The 26878-nt window shown below is 33.9% G+C and overlaps 1 protein-coding gene across 3 annotated transcripts in view; it reads right to left on the bottom strand.

The window, feature by feature from the left end:
• Positions 1-900: 900 nt before the first annotated feature.
• Positions 901-26878, bottom strand: part of DCN (decorin) — a 38502-nt gene continuing 12524 nt past the window's right edge. For all 3 annotated transcript variants that reach the window (XM_045553262.1, XM_045553261.1, XM_045553260.1), the window contains 6 exons: positions 20714-20826; positions 14942-15155; positions 13995-14108; positions 9303-9396; positions 5863-6001; positions 901-1643 (listed from right to left, as the gene is read on the bottom strand). In XM_045553262.1, coding sequence (XP_045409218.1) covers positions 1449-1643; positions 5863-6001; positions 9303-9396; positions 13995-14108; positions 14942-15155; positions 20714-20826 — 869 coding nt within the window. In that variant the 3' untranslated portion in view covers positions 901-1448. The remainder of the gene's footprint in view (positions 1644-5862; positions 6002-9302; positions 9397-13994; positions 14109-14941; positions 15156-20713; positions 20827-26878) is intronic.

Raw genomic sequence — 26878 nt, 5'->3', positions numbered from 1 at the left:
GGAGAAAGCACTAGTGCCAGATACTTAACAGGTATTTGACTGTGAGAAAGTTGTTTAATTTATCCTAACTTCAGTTTACTTCCCTGCCAAAATAGGTGGTTGAGTGGGTATGTAATAATTCGAGAGAATTCATGACCATTCCTAGAAATTTTGAGATAACATGCTTGTTTGTTCTGAATGTGATAAATAACAGGTGAGATTTATATTTTGCCACCATGAGGGAAGCCACCCTGAAAATGAAATGAAGAAAGGTAAATCTAAAAGAACTGTAGGGAAACTCGACCAGAGGTCTGATCAAACTGTACCTGAAGGCTTAACTGATGGTAGGACTATTTTTATTTCTCTTTGTAGTTTAAAACGTTTTTTAGGATATGCAACTATAAAACAGAACTTCATGGAAGAAGCATACCTTTCACATGTTTACTTATTAGATGTGGATAACATAAATGTACAATTTAATAAATATTTACTCTAAGTAAATAGGTCCATTCCTCAGGCTTGTTGAATTGTCTGCTTTGATAGCTGTTTCTGAATTCTATAGAAAAAATTTATAAAATTTATGGTTTAACTAAAGACAATAAGTATTTCTAATACATCCAGTAATTGCAGAATTGCTCAGACAAGCAGCCTGTTTATGTGTGTATGTTTTTTTTTAAATTTATTTAGTTAATTAGCAATTGGAAATATGAATTCTCTACACCATGAGGAAAAGTCTGCTTTGTGCCTTATAAGCTTAACATTGAACATGGATAATGTAAGTTACTGTACTAAAATGTAATAGACAGGTAGAAGAAATGGGTGAGAACTTGAAAAGATATGCTGGCATTGTGAACAAAGCAATGTCTACCCTTCAGAAAATTGACTTCAGGGAATATTTACAATTAAGCTTTTATACAATGGTAATTTTGAAGGTATTTTTTAATTTATTTTTTCAAAAGATTGACATTAGCAAAAAATTTTACATAGCCTGTATTGAATTCACACATTCAAATGAGGCTTAACCAGTAATAATGGGGATTAGTACAGAGCAAGTGTTTGGCATTTGACTTTATGTCAAAGGAGCTGATTGCTCAATGAATTACAGAAGACTCATACTCTTTTTATTTGATTTTTTTTTCTGAAAATCAAAATAAAAAGCTTTACTAAATGTTGACATATATATTTACTCCAAATTTTACATTTAGTGAAATAAGAATATCTGTAATAGCTCAGTTAACATCAACAGAAAGCTTCAAAAAATGATTCTGAAAATGGCAGGCAAAGTATTTTTTTTTATTATAGGCAATTATTTAAACTGCATATTTGGCTTTATGCATAGTAAGTCATGTGGGTAACACATCCACATTGAAGTTAGGTTTCCAGTATCTAGCTTTTATTTATTTACTTATTTTTAGCAATTACATTAATGAGATTTTGCCAGGTTATAAAAATGAGGGCTTTCTTAAGAATTACTTGTAGTTTCCGAGCTGAATGGCAGAGCGCACATAGACACATCGGAAGGTGGATGGCTGGATCTCCCAGTACTGGACCGGGTTGCTGAAAAGACTCACACCCGAATAAGAAGCCTTCTTGGTGTTGTATCCAGGTGGGCAGAAGTCATTTGTTCCAACTGCAGAGATGTTGTTGTTATGAAGGTAGACAACCTGCGATAGGAAACAATGGGGGATGATTATTTTTCCCTAAATTAAGGACTTTCATGAAATTAAGGACTTTCATGTAAATACTTTACTCTTTTCAATATTTTCATCATTCAGTTTGAATACTTTAATACTTCTCAAATCAAATTTTTTATTTCTGCCTCCTTCCCAAACTTGCTTTTCTGCATCTCAGTAAGTTTCATGCTAATCATTCAAGATACTGAGGCTAGGAACATTGTCATTATCTTTGAGCCTCCTTTTTTCACACACTCTCTACTCAATTGTCAAACAATCTCACTAGCTCAACCTTCAAAATGTATACACCATCCAGTTCCTTCCCACTGTCTACTCCTATAACTTTGTCTATGCCACTATTTTCTCTTTCTGGATGACTGAAGTCACAGTGATTGTTTTTCCTGTTTAGCTCTTTGCCTTCCTAAATTCTATTCTTTCTTTCTTTTTTTTTTTTTTAACTTCCAGAGCAATTGTTTTAAAAAGCAAGTCAAATTATATGGTTTTTGCCTCAGCACTCCAGTGATTCTCCATCTCTTGCAGGACAAAAATCCAAAGTTCTCAGTGTCTTGCAAATTCTACATGATCTGACATCCTTCTGCTCCGACATCATCTCACCTCACTGTTCAAGCCAACCATCCAGTCTACTTATTCTAATACACAAAGCACAGTTCCTCTTTAGGTTGTCACACACTGCTTAGGCAACCTGGAATAATCTTCTCCAAGGTACATACAGGGCTGGTTGCCTCATGTAATTCATATCTTCTTACCAGAGAGGCCTTCTCTGACCACCCTATTCTGCCATTGTCCGTGGTGTAATTATATTACATTTGTTTATTTTTCTCCATAGAAATTATCAATATGTAGCATATTATGTAATTATTTGGTTTTTGTCTGTTTTCCTCCTCTACAGTAAAATCTCCATGAGGCAGGAACCTGTTCTGTTTGTTCGTTGCTGTGTCTCCAGTGTTCAATAAATATGTGTTGAAATAATAAACATTATTTCACATATCAGATCTATATGGACTATTTTGGGTCTACATGAAATATTACGTTTTCAGGTCAAAAATAAAATGATAGACCTTTTAATAAAATTATAGGCCGGGTGCGGTGGCTCACGCCTGTAATCCTAGCTCTGGGAGGCTGAGGCGGGTGGATTGCTCAAGGTCAGGAGTTCGAGACCAGCCTGAGCAAGAGTGAGACCCCATCTCTACTAAAGATAGAAAGAAATTATCTGGCCAACTAAAAAATATATATACAAAAAAATTAGCTGGGCATGGTGGCTCATGCCTGTAGTCCCAGCTACTCGGGAGACTGAGGCAGTAGGATCGCTTAAGCCCAGGAGTCTGAGGTTGCTGTGAGCCAGGCTGATGCCATGGCACTCACTCTAGCCCGGGCAACAGAGCGAGACTCTGTCTCAAAAAAAAAAAAAAAAAAAAAAAATTTATATGGAATGAGGAAGTGCTGTGTAGTGAAAAAAGAAGAGGGCACACAGTACTGGTATTTAAATAATCACAAACTCCAAGAAATACTTAAGAGTTACAGCATTTGGTATAAATACACCTAGAAAGTTTTAACAAAAATGTATCCTATGTTATCAATTCTACTCTATGAATATAATGCCATAATTCATTAGGATTTTTTTCTGAAACATATTTTATAATCATGTTTAAGATAACAGTATCATAATTTATTCATAGGCCTTTTTATGGTCATTAAATATCAGACTTAGAAAAAGAACTTTAGAACTGAGTTTACATTTCCACTTTTTAGATGTGAGTTTTGGAGACCAAGGATTGAGTTATCTGAGATCACACAACCAAGGTTGGAATATAATGCTAGGGCAACCATGTCTAAAGTGAGCTATAAAACCTATGAGGAGCTTCCTTAAAAAATTGACTTGAAATGTTCTACATACAAGAACATTAACTCTTTATGTTGGTGAGGGCCTTGTTTATGAAAAGGTTTAAGAAGAGACTAGTGGAAGTCACATAAATGCAGTGCTTTAAAGTGAAAGCAATGCTTATGAGTATGTTTTATGAGTATCAAGGTTTAAAAATTTCTTATTATCATTTATCATCCTCTATTTTCCAGCAGTGATTAGCAAAAAAGGGAGGGGTGTTTGGTGAGTCTTTATGGCTGACATTGAAAGTGAGGGGAAAAAATATCAAGATGTAAAGCAAATATTAGTCTATGTAAAAGAAAGCAAAAAAGGTAGATTCCCAACTCATTTCATGAAGTCAGTATTTTCTAACACCAAAACCAGACAAAAATCATCACAAGAAAAGAAAACTATAATCAAGTATCTCTTATGAATATAGACAAAAAATAGTTTTAAGAATATTGGCAAATTGTATCTCACAACACATACAAGAACTATTATACTATGATAGCATAATAGCCAAGCGAAAGACCCTTCCAAATGGGTGGAACTGTGCAAATTCCCATGAAATTTCCTTACATTCAACAAAGACTCCAAACCAGCATATGTTATAACTTTTTTCTGTGACCCACAATAAGAAGCACATTATGTATTGGGGCTTGTGTATATGCATCTGTGCATACGAAACAAAATTTTACTGAAGTACTTAACTGTTATAAGAATGTATTCTATTTTATTTCATTCTTTAGATATTCCTAACAAATTCATTAAACTGATTTTATTAACTCAATAATATGTCCTAATATCTAAAATACAGTGATCAAGAAGGTGAAAGTGATTATTCTGAGTTAAAAAAACAAAGACAAAAATAACCCACAAGCAACATACTAGTAAACACAATTACTAGTCTTATTAAGTATTCTAAATATCTTGATTTTACTTGTGGCTTAAAATTCTCCCTACTTACCAATCCACCACTACATTGAAAAATATCCCCCCCCATTGAAAAAGAATCAACATTAAAAAAGACTTTAAGTTTCATCTTCACACTTATAAATCAATTTATTGAAATCTAGCTAATATTAATTTGTGCTTGTCAATTTAATTTGGAGTTTATGTCACAAATCAACAATAAAAGAGATCAATAATTTATTGACATTGTTGACAGCAGAGTGAACAATATCTTGAACACCAACCGAAGTTCAGATACTAGATTATCAAAAGAGCAACTTTATAAAATAATTTTACCTATAAAAGAATGTCAAAATATTGTTTCTGAGTCACTAAGAACTAGGTACCTATGTAAATTTCTGAACAAAACACAATTTAAATATGACCTTAAAAAGCTGAAAAATTAGATAAAATAAAGAAATATGTAAAATCTATGAATAATCACATTATTGAATTTTTAAAAATTGAATCATTTAAGTAACATTTTTGTTTTCTTTCCTCAAAGTAACAATGGAAATCTTATACTACATGAAAATTTTGTTGATATTTAATGTAATCAGCATGCCTTTCATTTATAGATTTACAGACAGCAAAACACTGTCACCACAGTAGACCATTGAACAGTATCTTATTATTAAGCACTATAACTTGATAATTTATATAAAGTTAATTCAGTCACACTGCTAGCTAAATAGTCCATTCTGAGCTATATATTTAGTTAAAGTTAAAACTATTATTTTATTCCATATCAATCCATCACAGGTTTTGCCTAAGCAGTATTTATTTGTTACTCTGGTCTGTGACCTGAAACTACTGTGCTTCATAAAAGAGATTACATTTTGTCAACAAACATTAGAGTAAGTTCAAGGCAATGGTATTAACTTTAAAAATTAATTTAAACCCACGTTTTTCATAAAACCAGAATGAATATGTGCAAATATTAAAAATATCCCCCAAAATTCATATGCTGAAACCCTAATCCCAATGAAGTGGTATTTAGAGGTGATTAGGTCATGAGGGTGGAACCCTCATAAATGGGATTAGTGCCCTCATGAGAACCCAGAGAGCTAGCTAGCTCTCTTTCTTCTATATGAGGACAAAAGGAGAAGTTGGCATTCTGAAACCTGGAAGAGGGCCCTCACCAGAACTTGACTATGTTGGAACCCCAATCTCAGACTTCCAGCCTCCAGAACTGTGAGCAATAAATGTGAGTAGTTTAAGCCACCCAGTTTCTAGTATTTTGTTAGAGCAATCCTGGCTGACTAAGACACTCTGCCAAAAAAAAAAAAAAAAAAAAGATTTCTAAGCAGAGCTTCCTGCCTCCATCCCAGTAGGAAGGATTTAGTCTCTAGCTCCTCACAATAAGTGGATTTGCGTTACCTGGATGTACTTATGCTCGGCCAGCCCACCAGGTACTTTGGTGAGCTTGTTGTTGTCCAAATGAAGCTCCCTCAAATGAGGTGTGTTGGCCAGAGAGCCATTGTCAACAGTAGAGATGCTGTTGAAACTCAGTCCCAACCTACCAAAGAAAGCAGAAATGAATGCAAACACCACACATGGATGCCTTACTCATAGGCCTTGTGTGATTAATCAAGTCAACAGAAAAGGACATTTTTAGTTTTGCACATGGTGTTCCCTCTGCTTAGAGTGCTTTTTCCAACCTCTCTGAGCCTGGACAAAGCCCATTTGTTCTTAAGGTCTTAGCTCAAAGTCACTACTTTTGAGACTTCTCTAACAGATAATGACTATTACGTATCTCTTATAAATGCTTTATAGCATTCTGTGGTCAACCTCTTATAAAACTTAAGGGACTGTGTTTTAAAAACCTGTGTACTCGTGTGCCTCTCCTTTGGAATAGTGACGGTCTTGAGGTATACCTGATACTTAACACAGTGCTTGAAATGATCAACAAATAGCTATTGAGTTGACTTATATGTGTAATGAATATAGTAAATTCATATGAAAGAACCAAAATAAATAGTATTATCACTTTGGTCCCTTTGCAAATAAAGCAATTACACATTTATCCTGTAAATTTATTCATTGAAAATAAAAGGTATAGAGTTCTAAAAAGTCAATAAGCTTACTCACTAGAAACAGAATTAGCATTTTGCATTAGTTTTAAAAACTTCCTCAGTGACTATCTAACAGTCACACTGAGAATTTACCTGGTGCCAACATTCCTGGTTTCTGACCCCAATCTCTATCTCTTGGCCCCTCTGACATTCCTCATAAGTGACCTTCAAGTTTAATTCACTCAAGATTTGGGTTCATATTTTTTAAATTAAATGTGTAACATATGAGAGTTCTGCTGCTGTGACATCCCCTCATAACAAATGGGACTCCAGAGCAGAAAAGGTTGACTTGGAGACATGGCTGGTCTGTTCAACATTCTAAACATGAACCCATCAAAAGCAGAGTGATATCAATCCAGAAGTCAAAGAAGGAATACCAGATATGAGGCAGCAAGCTAATGAAACAGAGCCTAAAATGTCCAAGGAGTGACAGGGGAAGAATTTATAGGGCTCCTTCAAATGCAGTGGAAGAGAAGTGGATGTATTCTGTAGGATGGTTTCTGCTAGTCTTCGGTTAGTTCTAATTGTTCAGCTCTTTTGAGATTTAGATGCTGGCTTAGGTAAGCAAGGTTTCCTAATTTTAATTATGGCTTGATATTTGAAATAATGGAGGCAAAAGATGACTGAATTTATGCTATTAATAGCTCAGCTGGCTTTTCTTAGCTGTTGATTATTAACCTGGCATCTTGGCTCAGAATGTTTTGTTTTTCCCTCAGTCTTCGGCATCCATCTCTTATTTCTCACTGTTCCTTTTTTACTTAAGCATTGTGTCTCCTATTCAATAATTTAAGTTCCAATATTCAATTTTGGACTAGCATATTTATTAGAATATAATATTTCTACTAATTTATTTAAGGACATTATTCACTTATTTAACCATTTATTTATTCAATCAACAAATGTGTTTGAGAACCTACTATATACATAATATTGTTTTAAATGTTATGAGATACATAGGTTACATGGATCAAAAACTATGATTGTTTCCATCAAAGACAATTTTACCTAGTAAGGGAGATGGTTATATATACATACACACATAATCACACATATATATGCTTTATAAAAAATTAAGAGAATTTTGTCTGAAAACCATCTTATAGTTCTGTAGAGGGGCATGCACTACTTGCTTTTTACCTTTCCTAATAACTAACTAAAACATGTGCCCTGAAACAATGTTCTGAGATTAGTGACTTCTTTTATCTTCTTTTCACAGTTTTGATTTTCAGAACCAAAATACTTCTCATGTTTCAACGTCAATTAGTAATAAACAATGTAAGGATTTGATTCCAAAAATAAATGAAAAAATTCTTGAATTTGATAAATTCAAGAATTGAGAAAATTTGCTTGACCAGTGAAGCAATCTACTCTAATTTAATGACTGGAGTTCAAAATCCATTTAAAGAGAAATCTGAATTTCTATTGGCTTTTTCAAACTTTATTAGCTCCTTATGCTTCTGTTTGATACAAAGTATATGACGTCAATATTGAAGTGCAGAATCTGAGAATCTCCATACAACTTTCAGTACAAAATGAATTTTTTCTAAAATACTACCCATAACAAATCATTTTCTATATTTAGAACTTTCAAATATTGTTTATTCCTACTACTATTAATACTAGTACTAATAGTAATCCAATAGTAATGAGTGTCCTAAAGACAGTTCTACATGTTAAACAATGCAACTTAAATCTGCCTACATTCTTCTGCAGCTAGAGAGACCTAATCAACAAAGAAAGGTAGATGATGAATAATACTATTGTGAAAAATGTTTTCTACATTAGAGAGTGTAATGAAAATAGCTGAATGAAGGATTTAGTATTATTTGAGACATCAGGGGAATATTTTTCAGCTCACATACATATGCTTCTCTTTAGCCCTCATCATCCACCTGGGTCGTTGGGGAATATGGACAGAAATGGGAAAAGCTGCATTCTGCATCCATTTGGTCACGGGTATGTCTCAAAGATACAAGGATATACGTTATATTTATTTATCTACCATGAAGTTTATATACAAAAACAAGAGTGAGTAAATTTGGCATAATACTTCTCTGTAGGAACATTCAGGAATATTTGTGGATCAAGAACAGAGTATTCCTTGAAGACAAATTTGAAAAAGTTTACCAGAGCTCCCCTCTTCTTATTACTTAAGCAGATTACAAAAACTGAAAGACTGGAAGCAGGACAGGCACTAGTAATCATTTATTTTAAAAAACTAAACCAAAACAAAAACTCTTCTCTTGTTGGCCTACCTTAAATTTCCAGACACATCTTTTAAACTCTTTAGAGAATAGGGGATTATAGAATCTCATCATAACTATTCTAATAGTAATTTGTGGAATGCCCAATATTTCCATGTCCTGGTAGCTTTCATTTTAATGCATTTTCAAATTCTGGACATTACCTTATTTACTTAACCTTTTGTTTGATACAAATAAGTTAGAACATAGTAAATGTACATACTGAAATCAAACATCTTGTACATAACATATAACTAGAAGCGATAAAGTATTCACAAAATAGAAAGCTGATCTTGGTGGATATAGTAGCTATACTATTTCATAGACTTTTTCTCAAGAAATAATTGGATAACCTAAAGTTTGAGGTTGTTAAAAACAACAACAAAAACAAAATATGGTACATTCAAAAATAAATCTTCACGTTTTTAATTCTGAGCATGTTGACACTAATTTATATACCTAGCCAACATTCTGATAGAAAGTCATGAAAGGATATTATTACTTAGCCAAATTATTCAGTCCTTTCAGGCTGGCTGCATCAACTCTGCTGATTTTGTTGCCATCAAGATGTAGTTCAGTAAGGGAAGGAGGAAGACCTAGAATATGGAAATACATGATACTACATTAGCATATAAACATTATAAGTACAGAATGTGGAAAGACTTAATGAGGGCATATGCTATCAATTTTTTGAAAGATATACAGTTTCAAAGGATAAGTTTTGCTTTTCATCTTTTTCCTTCTTCCCTTTCATAATAATATATGCTTTTGGAAGCAGTGCAAACCCTTGGTACTTTTCTCTTAGATTGACTTTAACCAAAACATGCACAGTTTTTATTATGTAGCAGATTTTTGTCATTGCAATTATAGAACTGAAGTCAAACCCTGAATTTTATAATTATCTTCCACTTTTGTTAACGGACTAACACTAACATTCATAAAAGATATTAACTATAAAATGGGGAGATGAGCATTTGATCTATAATGAGATTATGTATAAATTAAGCCTATATACAAACTTAACCAGCTATTTCATTAGTGAGCATGATTAATAATTAACACTGATAAACTGTGCTCGCCTTAGCCTTGCTTGACTTTTCCATAAAAACATCAAATGCCTCTGCAACATGTCTGTGTAGAAAGAGCTAAAGTTTACTTTACCCTATTAAATCCAGAATGTTTCTTTATACAAGAGGAGTGCAGAGGCCTATAATCAAGTGATCTGCCATGTGTAGAGCACCTGGGGAAATAATCTTAGATCCAAAGTACCCACTAAACCTCTGGGTAGTACTTCTTGAATGTCTGTGATTTCCAAAGATTTAGTAATGTAAATATAAAAGTTTAAATATTTTATTTTCATTTCCTCCTGCCATCTGAGGATATATTTTATACAGCTTTTTAAACAGCATATTGTTCCATTTAAAAGAATAGTAACAAATACAAAAAAAAATAGTAAATCAGTTATGTGTAGAACTAACATCTGACTGGCATAAAGTCTTGGTTATTTGTCTATAAAGATATAGAATTGGAAAATCACAGGTTATATTTGGTCTGAAATTGTCATTACCTCCCACTGAATTCTGTCAATATTGTCTATTCAATGTAACAGCTTAGTCCATATTTGATTTGAAAATGGTTATTAGTTTCTCTCTCTCTCTCTTTTTTTTTAGTTCAGCATATTACAGGGGTACAAATGTTTAGGTTACATATATTGCCTTTGCCTCACTTGAGTCAGAGCTTCCAGTGTGTCCATCCCCCAGACAGTGCACACTGCACCCATTAGGTGTGAATATCCTCATCCCCTCCACCCTACTCCCACCTGCCCGACACCCAGTGAATGTTACTACTACTATATGTGCACTTAAATGTTGGTCAGTTAAGTCAGTTAATACCAATTTTATGGTGAGTACTTATGGTGCCTGTTTTTCCATTCTTGTGATATTTCACTTAGTAGAATGGGCTCCAGCTCTATCTGGGATAATACCAAAGGTGCCATTGTTTTTTGTGGCTGAGTAGAACTCCATGGTATACATGTATCACATTTTATTAATCCACTCATGTATTAATGGGCACTTGGGTTCTTTCCATATCTTTGCAATTGTGAATTGTGCTGCTATAAACATTATAGCGCATATGTCTTTTTAATTTCTCTATAGAAGTATGTTTTGTGTGGGAGATGCTAAGGAAAGGAATTTCTACTTATTGTATATCTGTTATGCACAAAACATTGACATTGGTACTTTTCCTAGCTCAACTCTTTTAATTCTCTCAGTGTATAAATTATTGACCATTAATGTCCTTTCATAGATAAAGAAACAGAAACTCAAAGTTACAATTTTTTTAGTCTATCTGTCTGTTAAGCAGGGAAATTAATATATTCCCAGATGGCCAAAAGAAGTTAAAATAGCATGCTGTTAACTGGAGGAAATGAAATAACAATTGCATTATTCTTATAAATAAATATTATGAAATCACAATCACTCTGGGAATAAGGGCTTTCAACCACTTGATTCTCCTTAAAATAAATAAATATGAATTTTTAAATACTCCCATAAAGCAACTGAATATATAACAAAGTAAACTTAATGCACATTCCTTCTTCTCTGTCACCATGAAAAGATTTTTTTAACACAGTGCCTCTAGTACACTAATTACCATCACATTCATCACCTTTACCTAATTTCTAAGTGTCTCCCCTTTTGGGGTGTCAGTTTCCAAAAAGTGAAGCTACAACCAGAAAGTTTGACTATGGAATAAAACTTTGTAATAGGCCTCTCTCTAGAGGCAAATTTATAAAGAGCCTTTGCCATTATGGCATTTAGCTAAAGAATAACTATACTTTTATTTTTTTCTTTTGCTTTTTCCTTTTTAAGAGAAAATGTATTGAAGCTTACATTGGGCCAAGTACTATGTGTGTACATTATAAGCCTTACTTCTATCTAGTAATCCTTATAATAATCCTATAAGATAGGTGTCACTAATTACTTCCATTTTACAGGTCATAAAATATAAGTTTTAGAAATGTAAAATAATTAGCCTAATGGCATAAAACAATTAAATGGTTGAGTTGGGTCTATCACCCAGGTTGGTCTAACTTGAGAATATGATTTTATAATCTCTACTCTATATTCTACTGCCTTTCTGTTTCCATAAGTGATGGGAAAAAAATATCACCAGGAAGTTGTCGATATTTGGGTATAAGAATCCCAACCTAAGCAAAGCAGAATCATACATGAGATAGGGATACATATACTTAAAGGTAGAACTTAGGATGGCAACGGGGTGAAACAGTTCAGCACATGATTTCTGACATTGGTCCTGAACAATCCCAGCTCTGTTGCTTCCGAGCTCTAAGACCTTGGTCACAATTTACTTCAGTTGTTTAAGCCTCATCTTCCACATTATGGAAGAGGGATGATAATACTACTAGATAGAGATGTCATGAGAATCGTATAAGAGAATCATATAAAAGAATCGTAAGAGCGTCATAAGAGCATTTGGCAAAATACCTGGAACTAAAAAGGTGCTTAATAAATTATAGTTACAATAATTTTTATATTAAGTGGTAGTAAATAAAAGCAAGCTAGAAATAATAAAAACTTGCCTAGGATAGGGCGAAAACATAAGAAAGTAAAGGAAAACAGATTACTAAATGATAAAATGTGTCACTGAAGGATATTTTGGAGGATACATTAAGAGGGACAGCAAAGTCTAAGATTGTGCTTAATGTAAGTCTTCTGGCAGCATGAAGTAGTGAAAAAAATTTCAGCAAGAATTTCAGCAAGCTATATCTATATAGATACAGATATTTCATTCCTACACTAGGAATAAAAAAGATCACTTATTACATGTTACAAATTATAGACTTAATATGAAAACACTTTTGTAAACTATAAATCTCTTTCTATCATCTATCTATGTATGTATCTATCTATCTCTCTGTCCATCCATCCCAGTAGTTATATTAAGGGCATCAAAAGTGTGCTCTGTAACCAAAAGACTGTAGAGAGGGCAAGGGGTGGTAAGAAAGCATTCTATGGACTAGGTACTCTCAGGAGTTGAAATTTCTGTGGAAGCACAATAAAGGACAATGAGTGTTTTCTGTGGGTCTCTGCATTTCACACGCAGTCCAAGAACAAGGCATCTAAGATGAGAAAGAGACTGAGAGAAAAACTTGAGACTATAAAGAGGCTTTTGTGATACTGAAAAACCTGGAGTAGGGAAAATGTGCAAATTAGATGAATTTATCATTGATGGTTTGATGTCTTTTCTGATTCATAAAGACTGGCCTATGTGCCTCTCTCCTGGGTACCTCACAGCAGGCAGAATGAGTTTACCCCTGTGACTATGTCGTCATTGCTGTTTCCTTGTCTGGGTTGGCTTTAAATAGTAAGCTCCTAAAGGCAGGTAGGTATCCTGTTCACTGGCCTGTCTCCAGTGTTTGGTACATTGCCTAAGCATAGTGAGTGTTCAAGACATTTTTAATGAATAACAGAAGGCAATATTAACATCCTACTCATCCACATGCTAAACATTTCTCTAATTATTTATGTAATTTTAAAACAACCCAGTCAAGTGAATATTAATATTATTTCCACTTCATAGACAAAGAAATTGAGGCACAGATGAATAACTTGTCCAAAGTCCTTTAGCCAACAGCTAGTTAGTGGTAATTTGAACTCAAGCAAGCTGACTCCAAAATCTATACTTTTTACAACATACAACCACCATTATTAAGTAAGAGTGTCAGATCCCCCTATTCAGACATAAATGACTAACATGTCCTAAAAAGGAAAAGAATTCCCTAAGGGATTGGAGATTCAAAGTAAAAATTAGCTAAATTTTAGAAGCACTTCCATAATTTTTTTTTTTTTTTTTACGAAATACCAAAGCACACCATTTTTAAAATCACTGTACTTTTTTCTTTGCAACCTCACCATTGTATAATATAAAATCATTGTGCCTTCAGTTACATCTTAGAAGGGACTTTACAAGGAGTCTACACATCTGTCTCTACAGTGAGTCTTGATGGCCTGGTGGACACCCAGGCTCAGCAGAACATTTCCAGGAATACAAATTTACTGGAAATAAGGTTGACCACTTGGATCACAATTCAAATTTCCACAACAATTTTTTAAAACATCTAAGTCTTTGAACTTATATTTTTCAAGTGTGTCAGAGAATTTTCTATTACCTTGAGGGATGCTGGTGATGTTAGTGTCAGCGACCCGGATGTACGAGAGCTTCTTCATTCCCTGAAAGGCTCCATTTTCAATTCCTGAGCTCTTCAGCGGGTTGGTGCCCAGTTCTACAAAAGAACAAATGAAAGGCTTTTAGAGGCAATTTTAGGATATTACCAGCTAAAGTAGTGTCTGTTTCAGCAAGGAATCTAGAAAGAAATTTGGGTCAATAACAACTTGACTGAAAAACAAAAGAGAGATTAAAGGGCATGCTCCTCAGGAGAATAGCAAAATAGGATAAAGATTTCCCTATTAAAACAAACAAAACCCAAACAAACAATAAAAACAACAACAAAGATTTATGAAAAAAGAATAGCAGCAAACACAATAACAATGAAATTATAATTTAAGGTGCCTATGCAGGATTGTCTAGAAATCAACTAAAGCAAGTGTTTACAAATCACATCTTATGCTATTTATTCTTTTCCTAAGATACTTTACAATGTCATTAAAGAATTTGAATCTAGCATTTTGTAAACTTAAGAAAAAAATTTAAAAACTTAAAAAATTTACTATACATGCAGCAAAACATTATAACAGATTTTTTTAAAGCAAATGACTTATGGATGTTCAAAACACAACAAATCCCCACAATGGAAAGGTATCTCAAAATATCTTTAATTATGCTCCACTGAAATCCATCCTGCATCTTAGTCATGCAGTAGGGTGAGTTCAGCACTGGAGCTTTCTCCATATTCTCAGATCCTCAAGGACAAGGAATATAAACGTTGTTGAAAGGTACAGATTCAAAATCCCATTTCTTCTGGCCCTGACGCTATAATTCATATAAACATAAAGCATGGAGGCTCTAGCTAATTTACCTTCCTGCACTTAAAGCTTACTTGAAATCTCTTAAGATGAAACTTAAATCCTGATATTAAAGTTAAAAAAGTATCTGTACCTATGACAATCATCTGGTTCATTCCACTGAACACAGCCCTTCGCACTTTGGTGATCTCGTTCTCATGGGCGCGCAGCTCCTGAAGAGTTTTGGGCATTTTTTCTGGTAATTCCTTCAGGTGATTCTTGGACAGATAAAGTCGTTCTAATTTTATCAAAGGTGTAAATGCTCCAGGGCTAATTTTGCTAATTTTGTTGTTGACAAGAATCAATGCCTGTAGATAGTAAAAAAGAAAAACAACATTTCCTTAAATCCAAAACTTTCCACTTATATATAAAACAAGTGCCTAGTCTATTCATTCCATTTATGGAACTAGCAGAGACATTGGAAAATTGCAAGAAATAAGAAAAAAATAAATAAACAAATGTGATCCCTGTACTTAAGAAATGTATGAGGATCTGAGCATCAGGAATAAAAGGGAGGGGAATGTTATGAGATATAAACATATATATATATACACATACTTGCACAGCCATATATGTATGTGTATGTATGTGTCTGTGCATATACATGTATATATATAGATGTAAGAGTATGTGTGTGTGTGTGTGTATATATATATATATATATATAATTTTTAAACAATAAGTACTCATAAGGATTGAACTTACTTGAACAACCCAAGATACCTGAAAATAATCAGCATCATAGACATTCATCCCTCAGTCAGCTTTTCACCCTGAAAGTTTATCTTTATTGACTGTTATCAAGGATTCCACTAAAAAAGAGTAGTACCAATTCATGCTATCACCAGCAATGTAAGGGACTAAAATTTTACTGCAGCCTCAACTAGATAGTATCTTTATCAAAAGTATTGCCAAAATAATATTATGTTGTGACTCATTGCTTTTTTTATATATATTTCTTTGACACTTGAAAGGTTAAACAAATTTTCTTTTGTTTCCCTAGTATTTATTATGATATATTTTTGGAGGGAGGAGATTGCCTGATCACAAATATTTCTCATTTTTACTAAATTTTAATATATTATAATAATTACTTTAGAGAATAAAGATATAGTTAATATGGCACAAAGAACTTTAATATAGTTTTTGTTTTATTTTTGCCTTTTTACATATAAAGGTTCTATATGGCAACTATGTTAATATTTTTGGTAGTTATTTGATTTTTGTTTCTGAGTTCTCCTAATATAGGAAATTACTTCTAACTCATTATTGTTATAACTATTGCTAAACCTATTTTTGGACTATTTTTTCTGTTCCCCTTATCTATATGCCTAACAGAACCACGTCATTTTTATTATTTTAAGTCACCTTATTAATTAATCTTAAGAAACTGAAAATAATTTTATCAAGGTCTAAGAAACTTGCATTTTCAATTGTAGTATGCTTTTTCGCACACGTGAGACTGCAGAGGAACAAAAAGGAAATTGGAGTAATAAGACAATGAGAAGTTTCAGTCTCAGAAATGCAAGAATGTTTTCAAAAGATAATAACTGGTTAATTAACCTATGTACATCCTCATGTAGTTCACATGATTTGACAAATTAAAACTTCTTATTAGGTAATGTAATCTTTTAACTAATCCTAAAAGAGGCATTGGTTGATTAATACAAAATCTTACGAGATTCTAATGGATATTACAGAAAGTTCAAAAAGCCCCATTAAGGTTATAGGAAATTGACATTTATAAACAAAAAGTCAGAGCCCAGAAGTGCAAAAAGTGAGGCAATTTTTATCATTACAAGACACCCCAAATTGTAGATGCTTAATGAAAAGTGCAAAGTAGATACTCAATTGCCCTCCATGGAGGAAAATCTTGATCATTAAACATGATCTGAAAAATCTATTTTATGTTAAATGTTGAAACCTGACTTTTAATTTCATATACATTTTTCTCCTTATGTAGAGCTTGCACTGCACCAAGTATTGTTCTGAGGGTTTTTTTGGACTATCATAATTATAGGCAATTATTAGTACATTTGGCTCAAGCCAAAATTCTCCTGAGTTTAGAATCTCAAGCTCTGACTTTTATTTGGTGACTATGAGCAAGTAACTTAACCTTTCTGTGTCTATTAATAGTATGTAATTATTTCTAAACAAATGTTTTGCTATTATTCAGTCTTTGACCATTTTTGTTGATTTTTAATTGAAAAAAAACCCTTCATTACTAGATTTATTAAGCTTCAATATCGAATGTTGGCATTACCACACTTCATTTTCCATTATTTTATAGAACAATTATGTAGTTTTTCTACTATATATACACATGACTACTCTTATGCAACATGTACCACTCATAATGAGCCACAGAGTTGTAAATGGATAGATTATTGAAGAATAAAAGAACAAGTTTCTGCTAAATTTTCATTTCTCTCCTTCCTTCCCATTCAAGTGTGGCTTTCCTTAGCTGAAATTACGATGTTTATTTGTATAATAACAAGGATAGAAGTAATCATGAATGAAAGAGCAGGAGAGAAGTAGCTATTTAAAATCCTTTGATTAGTTGAAAGCTCTAATAAGCTCTCTCTCTTCTTCTGATGTATACTTTGAAGTAGAAAGAAAGGGATTGCCAAAATGTGGTTGCCTAAAAACATACTTAGAAGGAGACTTGGGAAAAGAAAGAACACATTATTACAAATGCCAGATTTAATGAGAGCATCACAGAAGTAGATATCTCTTATGGAAGGATATAAAAGAGTCTTTTTCAAATTATTCAGATTATACGTAAATGTGCAGAAAGTTGAGATTATAGTAAGAGCATTTTCCATCCTTAAAAAAAAGTAGCATTAGAGTAAACTTATGCAAATAAAGCCTTTTAAATATTTCAGTTTGCTGAAATTGATATTAACTTTTTATGATCTCTTCATTAAATTTATTCCAATGACAGGGTTTTTTTAATTTCAGAATATTACAGGGGTACAAACACTTTGGTCACATAAATTGCCTTTGTACCTCCTGAGTCAAAGCTACAAGCGTGCCCATCACCCAGACAGCACACACCGCACTCATTAGGTGTGAATATACCCATCCCCAACACCCCTCACCTGCCATTCCCAGATGAATGTTACTTCCATATGTGCACGTAAGTGTTGATCAATTAGTACCAATTTAATGGTGAGTACATGTGGTGTTTCTTTTTCCATTCTTGTGATACTTCACTTAGAAGAATGGGCTCCAGTTCCAACCAGGTTAATACAAGAGGTAGTTCACCATTTTTTTTAATGGCTGAGTAACACTCCATGGTATACATATGCCACATTTTCTTAATCTGATTCCAATGACAGTTTAAATAGCCACAGACAAACCTTGTTGGTTTCACCATCAGCTCACTCCCAATGAAAACTTAAGATGAAAGCGGAGAGCTGGTGAGTAGGGCTTGGGCCCCGGTATCCTATCAGTGGAAACAGACCCTATTGGTCCAAGATCAGGACCACTGCTAGTTCAAGCCGTAGCCTCCACTGTTCCAGAGCCTGTTATCTTTCATTCTGGCCAGCTTGTATTTACATTTGTCTGCTGCTTATTTTGTTCTGTCTTTGTTTTCCTCTTGCACAGGTGACCCTCTTTTCTTCTCTCTGCCTTTCAGACTTCTGCTAATCCTCTAAAACTCTTCTGTCCCATATTTTCTCAAAACACTAACTGGTAATCTGATATATGATGGTGTCTGATTTTTCTTTTGCTTTGTGCCCTGAACACTTACCGTTTATATCATATTGTGCTTATATTGTTGGATACATCAATAGATTGACCATGGCATTGTATTACGTGCTATGTTTTTAACTGTTCCATGTAGAATCTCAAAATCTTAGGAAAAAATCTTTGCTTACTTTAAAAAATCTGGTATATTTTCTCTCAATGGGTAAATGTTTACTTCTTTTCTCATCTTGGCTGTCAGAAAGTTTGTAACTAAATCTTATCTTGAGTATATTAACTATGTAATACATTATGACAAGTTTATTCTATTTTATATTATATTTTTCCCTTGTTTCTATATTTATTATTCTAATATATAGCAGCCAGATCACTTATTTTATGTTTATATTTTACTATGTATTGCTTATTCTTACTATATATCCCCCTCAATTATTTTCTATAATGACTAGATGAAATAAATGGACATGAAATTAGAGTTTACTAATCATATGCTCCCAACCTTAAGAACATGATAGTCATTCCATTATAAGAACTTGTGAATTGTTTTCTCCACAGGTAGGTAACACATTACTAGGCAATACTCTCCATTTTCTGAAAATTCTAGCTCTTTAAATTTCATTCTTAATGTTGAAAAAAGGCCTGCTTCCCTAAAACTTCTATGCTCTAGGTCCATTCTGTTATCTTGTAGCTGAAGCAAGTAAATAAAATTCCTCTCCAACATGGCCCTTCAAATATGTCACCAGTGACCCTTTACATTCAATTTAGACATCCACATCTCCATCAGCTGTGCCTGTAAGACATGATTTCCAGTTTCCTTATCCCCATGATCATCCTTCTCTGGATGCTCTTTAATGTTGTTCCTAAAATTCATGCCAAGGACAAGACTCAGCACTTCAAGAGTGGCCTACCAGAATGGAATACAGACACAGTAAGATTTTCATAGTATATATTTTGGACATTGGACTCTGGCTTATTTATACTAAATGTGCACTGATATTTTGAAAGGAGGCCACAGCACACTCATCCCATAGGTAGAGAGCTGCACTAGCTAACACATTTTATAGCAATTCTGGTGCACTACATGAACAGACAATGCATTTGCTCTCGCAGAAGGCTGCCTTAGCAAGGCTTAACACTATTTGACTCAGTTGGTCACTCTCCATGTCTGGAATGCCCTCTCCCAACTACAGTTATGTTCAGTCTTTGCCTTTGTTGGCCTTTCTTTATACCCTGGGAAGCTGACCTGTGAGGACGGTATTAACCAAATGCCCTCATCTTCTGTCCTTCTAGTAGGTGCAGCCATAGGAGACACAGGCAAGAAACCCTTTTGAAAGATCATCTCTTTTTTGATGCACTCAATGTCATAATATAGAGTAGAGGCAAGTGACTTATAACAAACACTTATGTGCTTATTTATTGCTATATAGTACTTTTGGCTTTACCTAGGTTTTGCTTTGAAAAATACTTTGAGATATATCTTATTGTAGTTCATAAAATAAATATTACTACCCAAAGTAATCTATAGATTCAATGCAATTCCTATTAAATTACCAACATCATTTTTCACAGATTTAGAAAAAATAATTATACACTTTGTATGGAATCAGAGAAGACCCTGTATAGCAAAAGCAATTTTAAGCAATAAAAACAAAATGGGAGGTATTAATTTGCCAGACTTCAAACTATACTACAAGGCTGTGGTTCTTAAAACTGCCTGGTATTGGCACAAGTGCAGGGACACAGACCAGTGGAACAGAACAGAAAATCCAAATATAAAACCATCCTCATATAGCCATCTAATCTTTGACAAAATAGACAAAAACATACTCTGGGGATAAGAATCCCTATTCAATAAATGGTGCTGGGAAAACTGGATAGCCACATGTAGAAGACTGAAACAGGACCCACAGATTTCACCTCTCACAAAAATCAAATTACGGTAGATAACAGATTTAAACCTTAAATGGGAAACGATTAGAATTCTAGAAGAAAATGTAGGAAAGACTTTTACAGACATTGGTCTAGGCAAAGAATTTATGAAGAAAACCCCTAAGGCAATCACAGCAACAATAAAAATAAACGAATGGGACCTGATTAAATTAAAAAGCTTCTGCACAGCCAAAGAAACAGCCACGAAAATAAATAAAATAATTCTTACGTGAAGGTTCTTCAGGTTCTTAAAGTCACCATCTTTGATTTCAGTTATTTTGTTGTTTTGCAGGTCCAGCAATGTTGTGTCAGGGGGAAGATCCTTTGGCACTTTGTCCAGACCTAGCATAAGAGTAAAAGGAATACCTGGTTAGTAATAAAGGACACACAACTACAGAGTCATTAAGGCTGTATTTACCACGAAATGAAGTCATGATGGTAATTTTATCAGAAACATTTTTCTTACAAGAATTATATTAGTTATAGTTTAAAATGTTTGCATTATCTTTTCCAACCAAAATTCTAAATGAATTTTTTTATTTAATTATAAACTGAACATGACATTTTCCTCATGTAATTACTCTTGTGCTTAAGGGGGAAATTTGTATTTTTTTAGGGTATGGGCTAAATCTCTCAGTATCTACTGTGTTTTACCTCATTGTTCTTGTATTAAAAAGTAATTCCTTCGATAAGTGTTCAACATGAATGATTTATAAATCTACACATTTCTATAAAAATACCCTATTGATAGAGAATTATTCTAGCTTAATCATCAGTTTTAAAGATCTTTTTGATAAACCTAACACTGTCACAGATCTACACACTTAAAATGACAATTATATGAACATGTAACCAGGTTGTTGTGTGAAGAACTTGAAAATTTATCCAAACCTTTGGAAGAACAGTTATTTCAGTTTTAATGGGCATGCCAAAACAATACCAGTTTTAACTGATATTTTATAACCAACAGATATGTGGCTAATTAGAATAAAATAAAATAAATTTGGTAGTATAGCTTCTCCAAAATTAATTTTATGAAGCATTACTTTTGGACTTTAGATTTAGGTCTAACTAGACAAATTATTTTTTGTTTATAAATGTAAGCAGAATGAATAACCAAATGCTCCATGGTATTAAAAAATATTTCAATAGTCATTCAACTATATGTATAAGGATGAATCAATATTATTTAAAGGGTATATCATTTTGAATAGGTCATTATGAATATTAATGGAGAAAAATGTTAAATGATGTCTTTTGCCTTTCTCTCTTCCATTGGCATTATTCCATATTGATGTAGGATATTAAGTAAAAGTTTGATATTTTATTAAATAAAATATAATAATTTAGATATTTTAAGATTGCATAACATAAATCACAAATGTTTTTCAACCTTTGGTAGAAGCACCCTCTCCATCATATCTGAAACTTGAAGTACTGAAGATCATTTTCTCATTCATTCAACAAAACCTTATTGAGTACCTCCTAGGTGCAATCAGTTTATTAGATCCTGGGGATACAGCAGAAACAAGACAGATACTGCCCATGTTCTCATATAAAATAGAAAATATAATTCAATCTACAGTTTTTAATTAAAAATAAAATTAATACAGAGTATAATAATTGCTATGCTGGGAAGATAACTTTCCAATTTTGAGTCTTATCTAAACATATATTTATAAACCATCGTGGTAGCCATATTTCAACTATCTTCAGTTCTTCCATGAAAATTACAGAAAACCTATCCAAAATCTCCTACTTCTGAGTTCTTTCCAAATAATTTTTTTTTTTTTTTTTTTTTTTTTGAGACAGAGTCTCACTTTATTGCCCGGGCTAGAGTGAGTGCCGTGGCGTCAGCCTAGCTCACAGCAACCTCACACTCCTGGGCTTAAGCGATCCTACTGCTTCAGCTTCCCGAGTAGCTGGGACTACAGACATGCGCCACCATGCCCGGCTAATTTTTATGTATATATATTTTTAGTTGGCCAGATAATTTCTTTCTATTTTTAGTAGAGACGGGGTCTCGCTCTTGCTCAGGCTGGTCTCGAACTCCTGACCTTGAGCGATCCACCCGCCTCGGCCTCCCAGAGTGCTAGGATTACAGGCGTGAGCCACCGCGCCCGGCCCAAATAATTTTTTTATCACAATATCACTGCTATGTTGGCAGTGGGGAAAATATCTTGTTCCTTATTCGGTGACCAGCTATCTTTATAAATTTAAATATAAAAATGCAGGTGATTCTGAACCTACATAAGTATATAACTCACTACAGAAACAGTTCCTGTGGGAATAACAAGAATGAAGTGTTTTTAGTGATGAACAGTAATACACTAGAACAGCTACCTTGTAGGAGGGTATTTAACAACACCAAGCAGCTGTAATCACTGCCATTTTTGGAAATGTCAATTTGCTAATTTCATGCAATCAGACATAGTAGACTTCTGCCAAAATTTGATAATTAATGTTCTCCAACCAACAAAAGACACATTTCTTTTAATTTGGAATATAGTTACTACATTTTATCATTATTTTTTTGGCTTCTTTGTCAAAGTCTTAATTTCTGCTGTGCTTACTTTTATTCATTGGTGAACTTAAATTCTAGTGACTTTCTTAACATTTGGTCAATGCCAACTGCAGATAAAAATTAAAATTTTTAGGGAAAGAATTATATGTCTGGATGGCTGACAATTTTGGTTATCATCATAATATTTCATAACAATAGGAACTGCTTGAGGTGAATAATATACATTTTATTTTTAAAGATTTAGAATAAAAATACCACCTTTGGCATTGTAATTTTTGCAGTTTAGTTCTTGCAGAGCCAGCCATTTTAATGGTTAAAATCATAATCCTACAACCTGCTCTGAATTAACAGTAAATTCATATCTATTTGGGATATTTAACATGCAAGTATTTTATTATTAGTGTTTTATGTAGTTTTAGAGTTCATTTTAAAAATTCATTATATACATTCATTTATTTATTTAGACACAGGATCTTGCTCTGTCACTCAGGCTGGAGTGCAGTGGCATGATCATAGCTCACTGTAACCTCAAACTCCTGGGTTCAAGCAATCCTCCTGCCTCAGCCTCCTGGGTAGCTAGCATTACAAATGCATGCCATCACATCCAACTATTTTTTTCTATTTTTTTTGTAGAGATCAGTTCTTCATATGTTGCCCAGGCTGATCTTGAATTCCTGTCTTCAAGTAATTGTCCTGCCTCTGCCCCTCAAAGCGTTGGGATTAAAGGCATGAACCACTGTGCCTGGCCAAAAAATTTAAAATGTGTTATTTTATTTACTAATGAGATAGGTAAAGCAGTATATAATTTCATTTTTTCAGATGATTTTTAGAAAAGTTTGAACGACATGAACAAGCTCATCTATCTGGGAGTGACAAAATGTGGACTAAAGCAGTGGTCTTCAACCTTTTTGGCACCAGGGACTGGCTTCATGGAAGACAATTTTTCCACGACCAACGGTGGGTGGGGGTGGGGTGGGGTGGGTTGGGGATATGCTTTCAGGATGATTCAAGCACACTACATTTATTGTGCAGTCAAACCTCTCTGGTAATGATAATCTGCGTTTGCAGCCACTCCCCAGTACTAGCATCACCGCCTCAGCTCCACCTCAGATCATCAGGTATTAGATTCTCATAAGGAACACACAACCTTGATCCCTCCCCATGCGCAGTTTATAGTAGGGTTTGCACTCCTACGAGAATCTAATGCTGCAGCTGATCTGACAGGAGGCAGAGCTTATGCAGTGACATAGGGAGCAGCTGTAAATACAGATGAAGCTTTGCTGCTTGCCCACTGCTCAACTCCTGCTGTGCGGTCTGCTACCAGTCTGAGGCCTGGGGGTTGGGGGCTGCAGAATTAAAGGACAACTCGCTGGCTTCCAGCATATTTTTGTCTGTCATACCTATCTGTCCCCCAAAAGAATGGTTCTGACATCAGACCCAGTAACATGCTATACATTTAAGGGCTAGACACGGTGTACGGAGTCTTAAATAGCTTACTCAAAGACAATCTTAGGCAGAGTAAAATGGGGATATTACCCCAGTTGTGACCTCTTAGAATATCACAAAGGGAAGTGTCCTTAAATATCAGCTAGTTCATGGTTCCCAAATGCTGGTCAGATAGACTCCATGATGAGGTTTTTAATCAATCTATTTCAAAGTAAGAAAAAAGGAAGCAATCTGGTTAGTTTTAATATAAATTCTCTCTCTCTCTCTCTCTCTCTCTCTCTCTCTCTCTCACACACACACACACACACACACACACACATTTCTGAGACTAGTTCCTGCCTCCACTTACATTTCTACTTTTAAATATCCCTTCTTTAAAAGATGATTATGATAGCAGATGGCAGGGTGTTGTTATTTTGTTAGGTTAAGTTTTGACCTTAATAGGAAATTAATTTGGTCAACACTCAAAAAAGTTTACTTGTTTCATAAATCTGGGAACTTCTAAGCTAGGCTAATCCTCTCTTTCCGTGGGTAAAGAAGTTAAATAGCTTATCCAATGTGCCTCACGGCTACAGTAGACCAAGGACCAAGACAGTTTGCGTCCTCACTCCAGAACTGTGTGGTATGCCGTTTATGTCTGTGATCATTGTGCATATTTTTTAAAAAAAAATACTGATCTACAACTGTCCCTTGAACATACTGTGCTCCTTCTTAGCTACTCAATTTTGTTCATACAATGCTTATTTTATGGTAAGCTCATTCATTTCCTTCTATTTCCATTTGAGCAATCCTTTAACACTCACCCCATAGGCCCCCTCCTGTACAATACTTAGCCTGACCACCCCAGATAACCATGATCTCCTATCTCCAAGTTCTTTTTAGGCTATCGACTTATAAGATTTTGCTAGCTATACTGTGCCGTATTTTAGGTTTTTTTCTTTTTCCTGTAATTTCTGGGTAAGCAGGACAAATGACTTTTTTTCATTAGAGCTTTTCTCTGGATGTTTTGCACACAGAAGATACCTTTCTGATTAATTAATTTTAAAGTCATTCTGCCTGGATGGCTCATGGTGAAAAATGCACGAGCATTGCTTTGAGATCTCTTCTGCCATGTGTTTTTATAACCATCTCTCCACATCCTGCTATTGTGGGGGTTCTTATTTTTCCTCAGGATTAGGATACAACTAGCTATAATGATCATAATTTTCTTTCTGATATTCCTGTGACCAGGAACATTGTATAAATGAATGCTAATATCAAATATGTCATTTCCATTGTAAGCACCTGAAACTTGATCTCACTGTCTTCTATGTCTTTGACATATTTGTGAAGCACCTTTTGTCACATATGTGTCTGAAGAAGATTGCCCTTTCTGTCTTATATGGTGACTAATCCATTGGTAACAGTTTCTTTGTATGGCATATATTTCCCTGGGGAAAGATCAATTATAAGCCTCTAGATGAAGAAACATATACTGATTCATGGATTTGTATTGTCAGAAACAAACAAATGAACAACTAATCCTAAATATGATCTAACCTAGGTTGGATTTAACCTGATCTAGATCAAATTTAGCCCCTAGATCTAAATTTCACTTTCCAGGAAACAGGTCAAAGGAACATGCTAAAGTTCACTAAAGAGATGGATCCAACAAAATCTCAATTTCTTCAACAAATAACTTGCAAGGCAAAATGTAGAAATGGTGATACTATAGTTTAAAAAATACTTAAGAACTATTTTTAAAAATGCAATGTATGTACTTCATTTGGATCCTGATTCACATAAACTATAAAATATGCATTTATAATATTTATGAGATGATTGGAAATGTGTACATTGAATGACTGTTTAATGTTAAGAAATTATTGTCATTTTGGGGTGTGATCTAGTTGTTATAATTATTTTATTTAAGAGTTTTATTTTTCAGAGAAACATACTGATATGTATATTGTTGGATAAAATAATAAGATAATTGGAATTTACTTTAAAATGACATGGAAGGGGAAATGAGTGGAGATACATAGAAAAATAATGGCATTAGTTGATACTGGTTGAAACTCTGTGGTAGGGACACAAGGGTCTCACCTTATTCTATAGAACTCGCAGATTTAAAAATGTTCCCATAATAACTTCTTTTATAAGATTATTACTTGAATTTCAATCCTGGTTCCTCTTCTTGGTTCCTAAGATCACTAGACTTGTTGAATCTCTCTGTGACTCAGTTTTCCTATGTCTTTCACAGAATTTTTTCTGAAAATTCAATAAGCTATTCTACAAAATAATCTTCTGCCATAGTGCACAGCAGGGTCTCAATGACTGCTACCTACAATTATTATCTATAGGAAAAAGAGAGAGTGCAGTTCCAATTACCTAGCTGATTATTAGTCTGTAAATCTTTTTTTCTGTACAATTATAATGCATATT

Source organism: Lemur catta, chromosome 6 (genome assembly GCF_020740605.2).
Source record: "Lemur catta isolate mLemCat1 chromosome 6, mLemCat1.pri, whole genome shotgun sequence".
In the NCBI taxonomy this organism is placed as follows: domain Eukaryota; kingdom Metazoa; phylum Chordata; class Mammalia; order Primates; family Lemuridae; genus Lemur; species Lemur catta.
The sequence above is the reverse complement of the archived record's forward strand: the minus strand, read 5'-3'. Positions and strand labels throughout refer to the sequence as shown.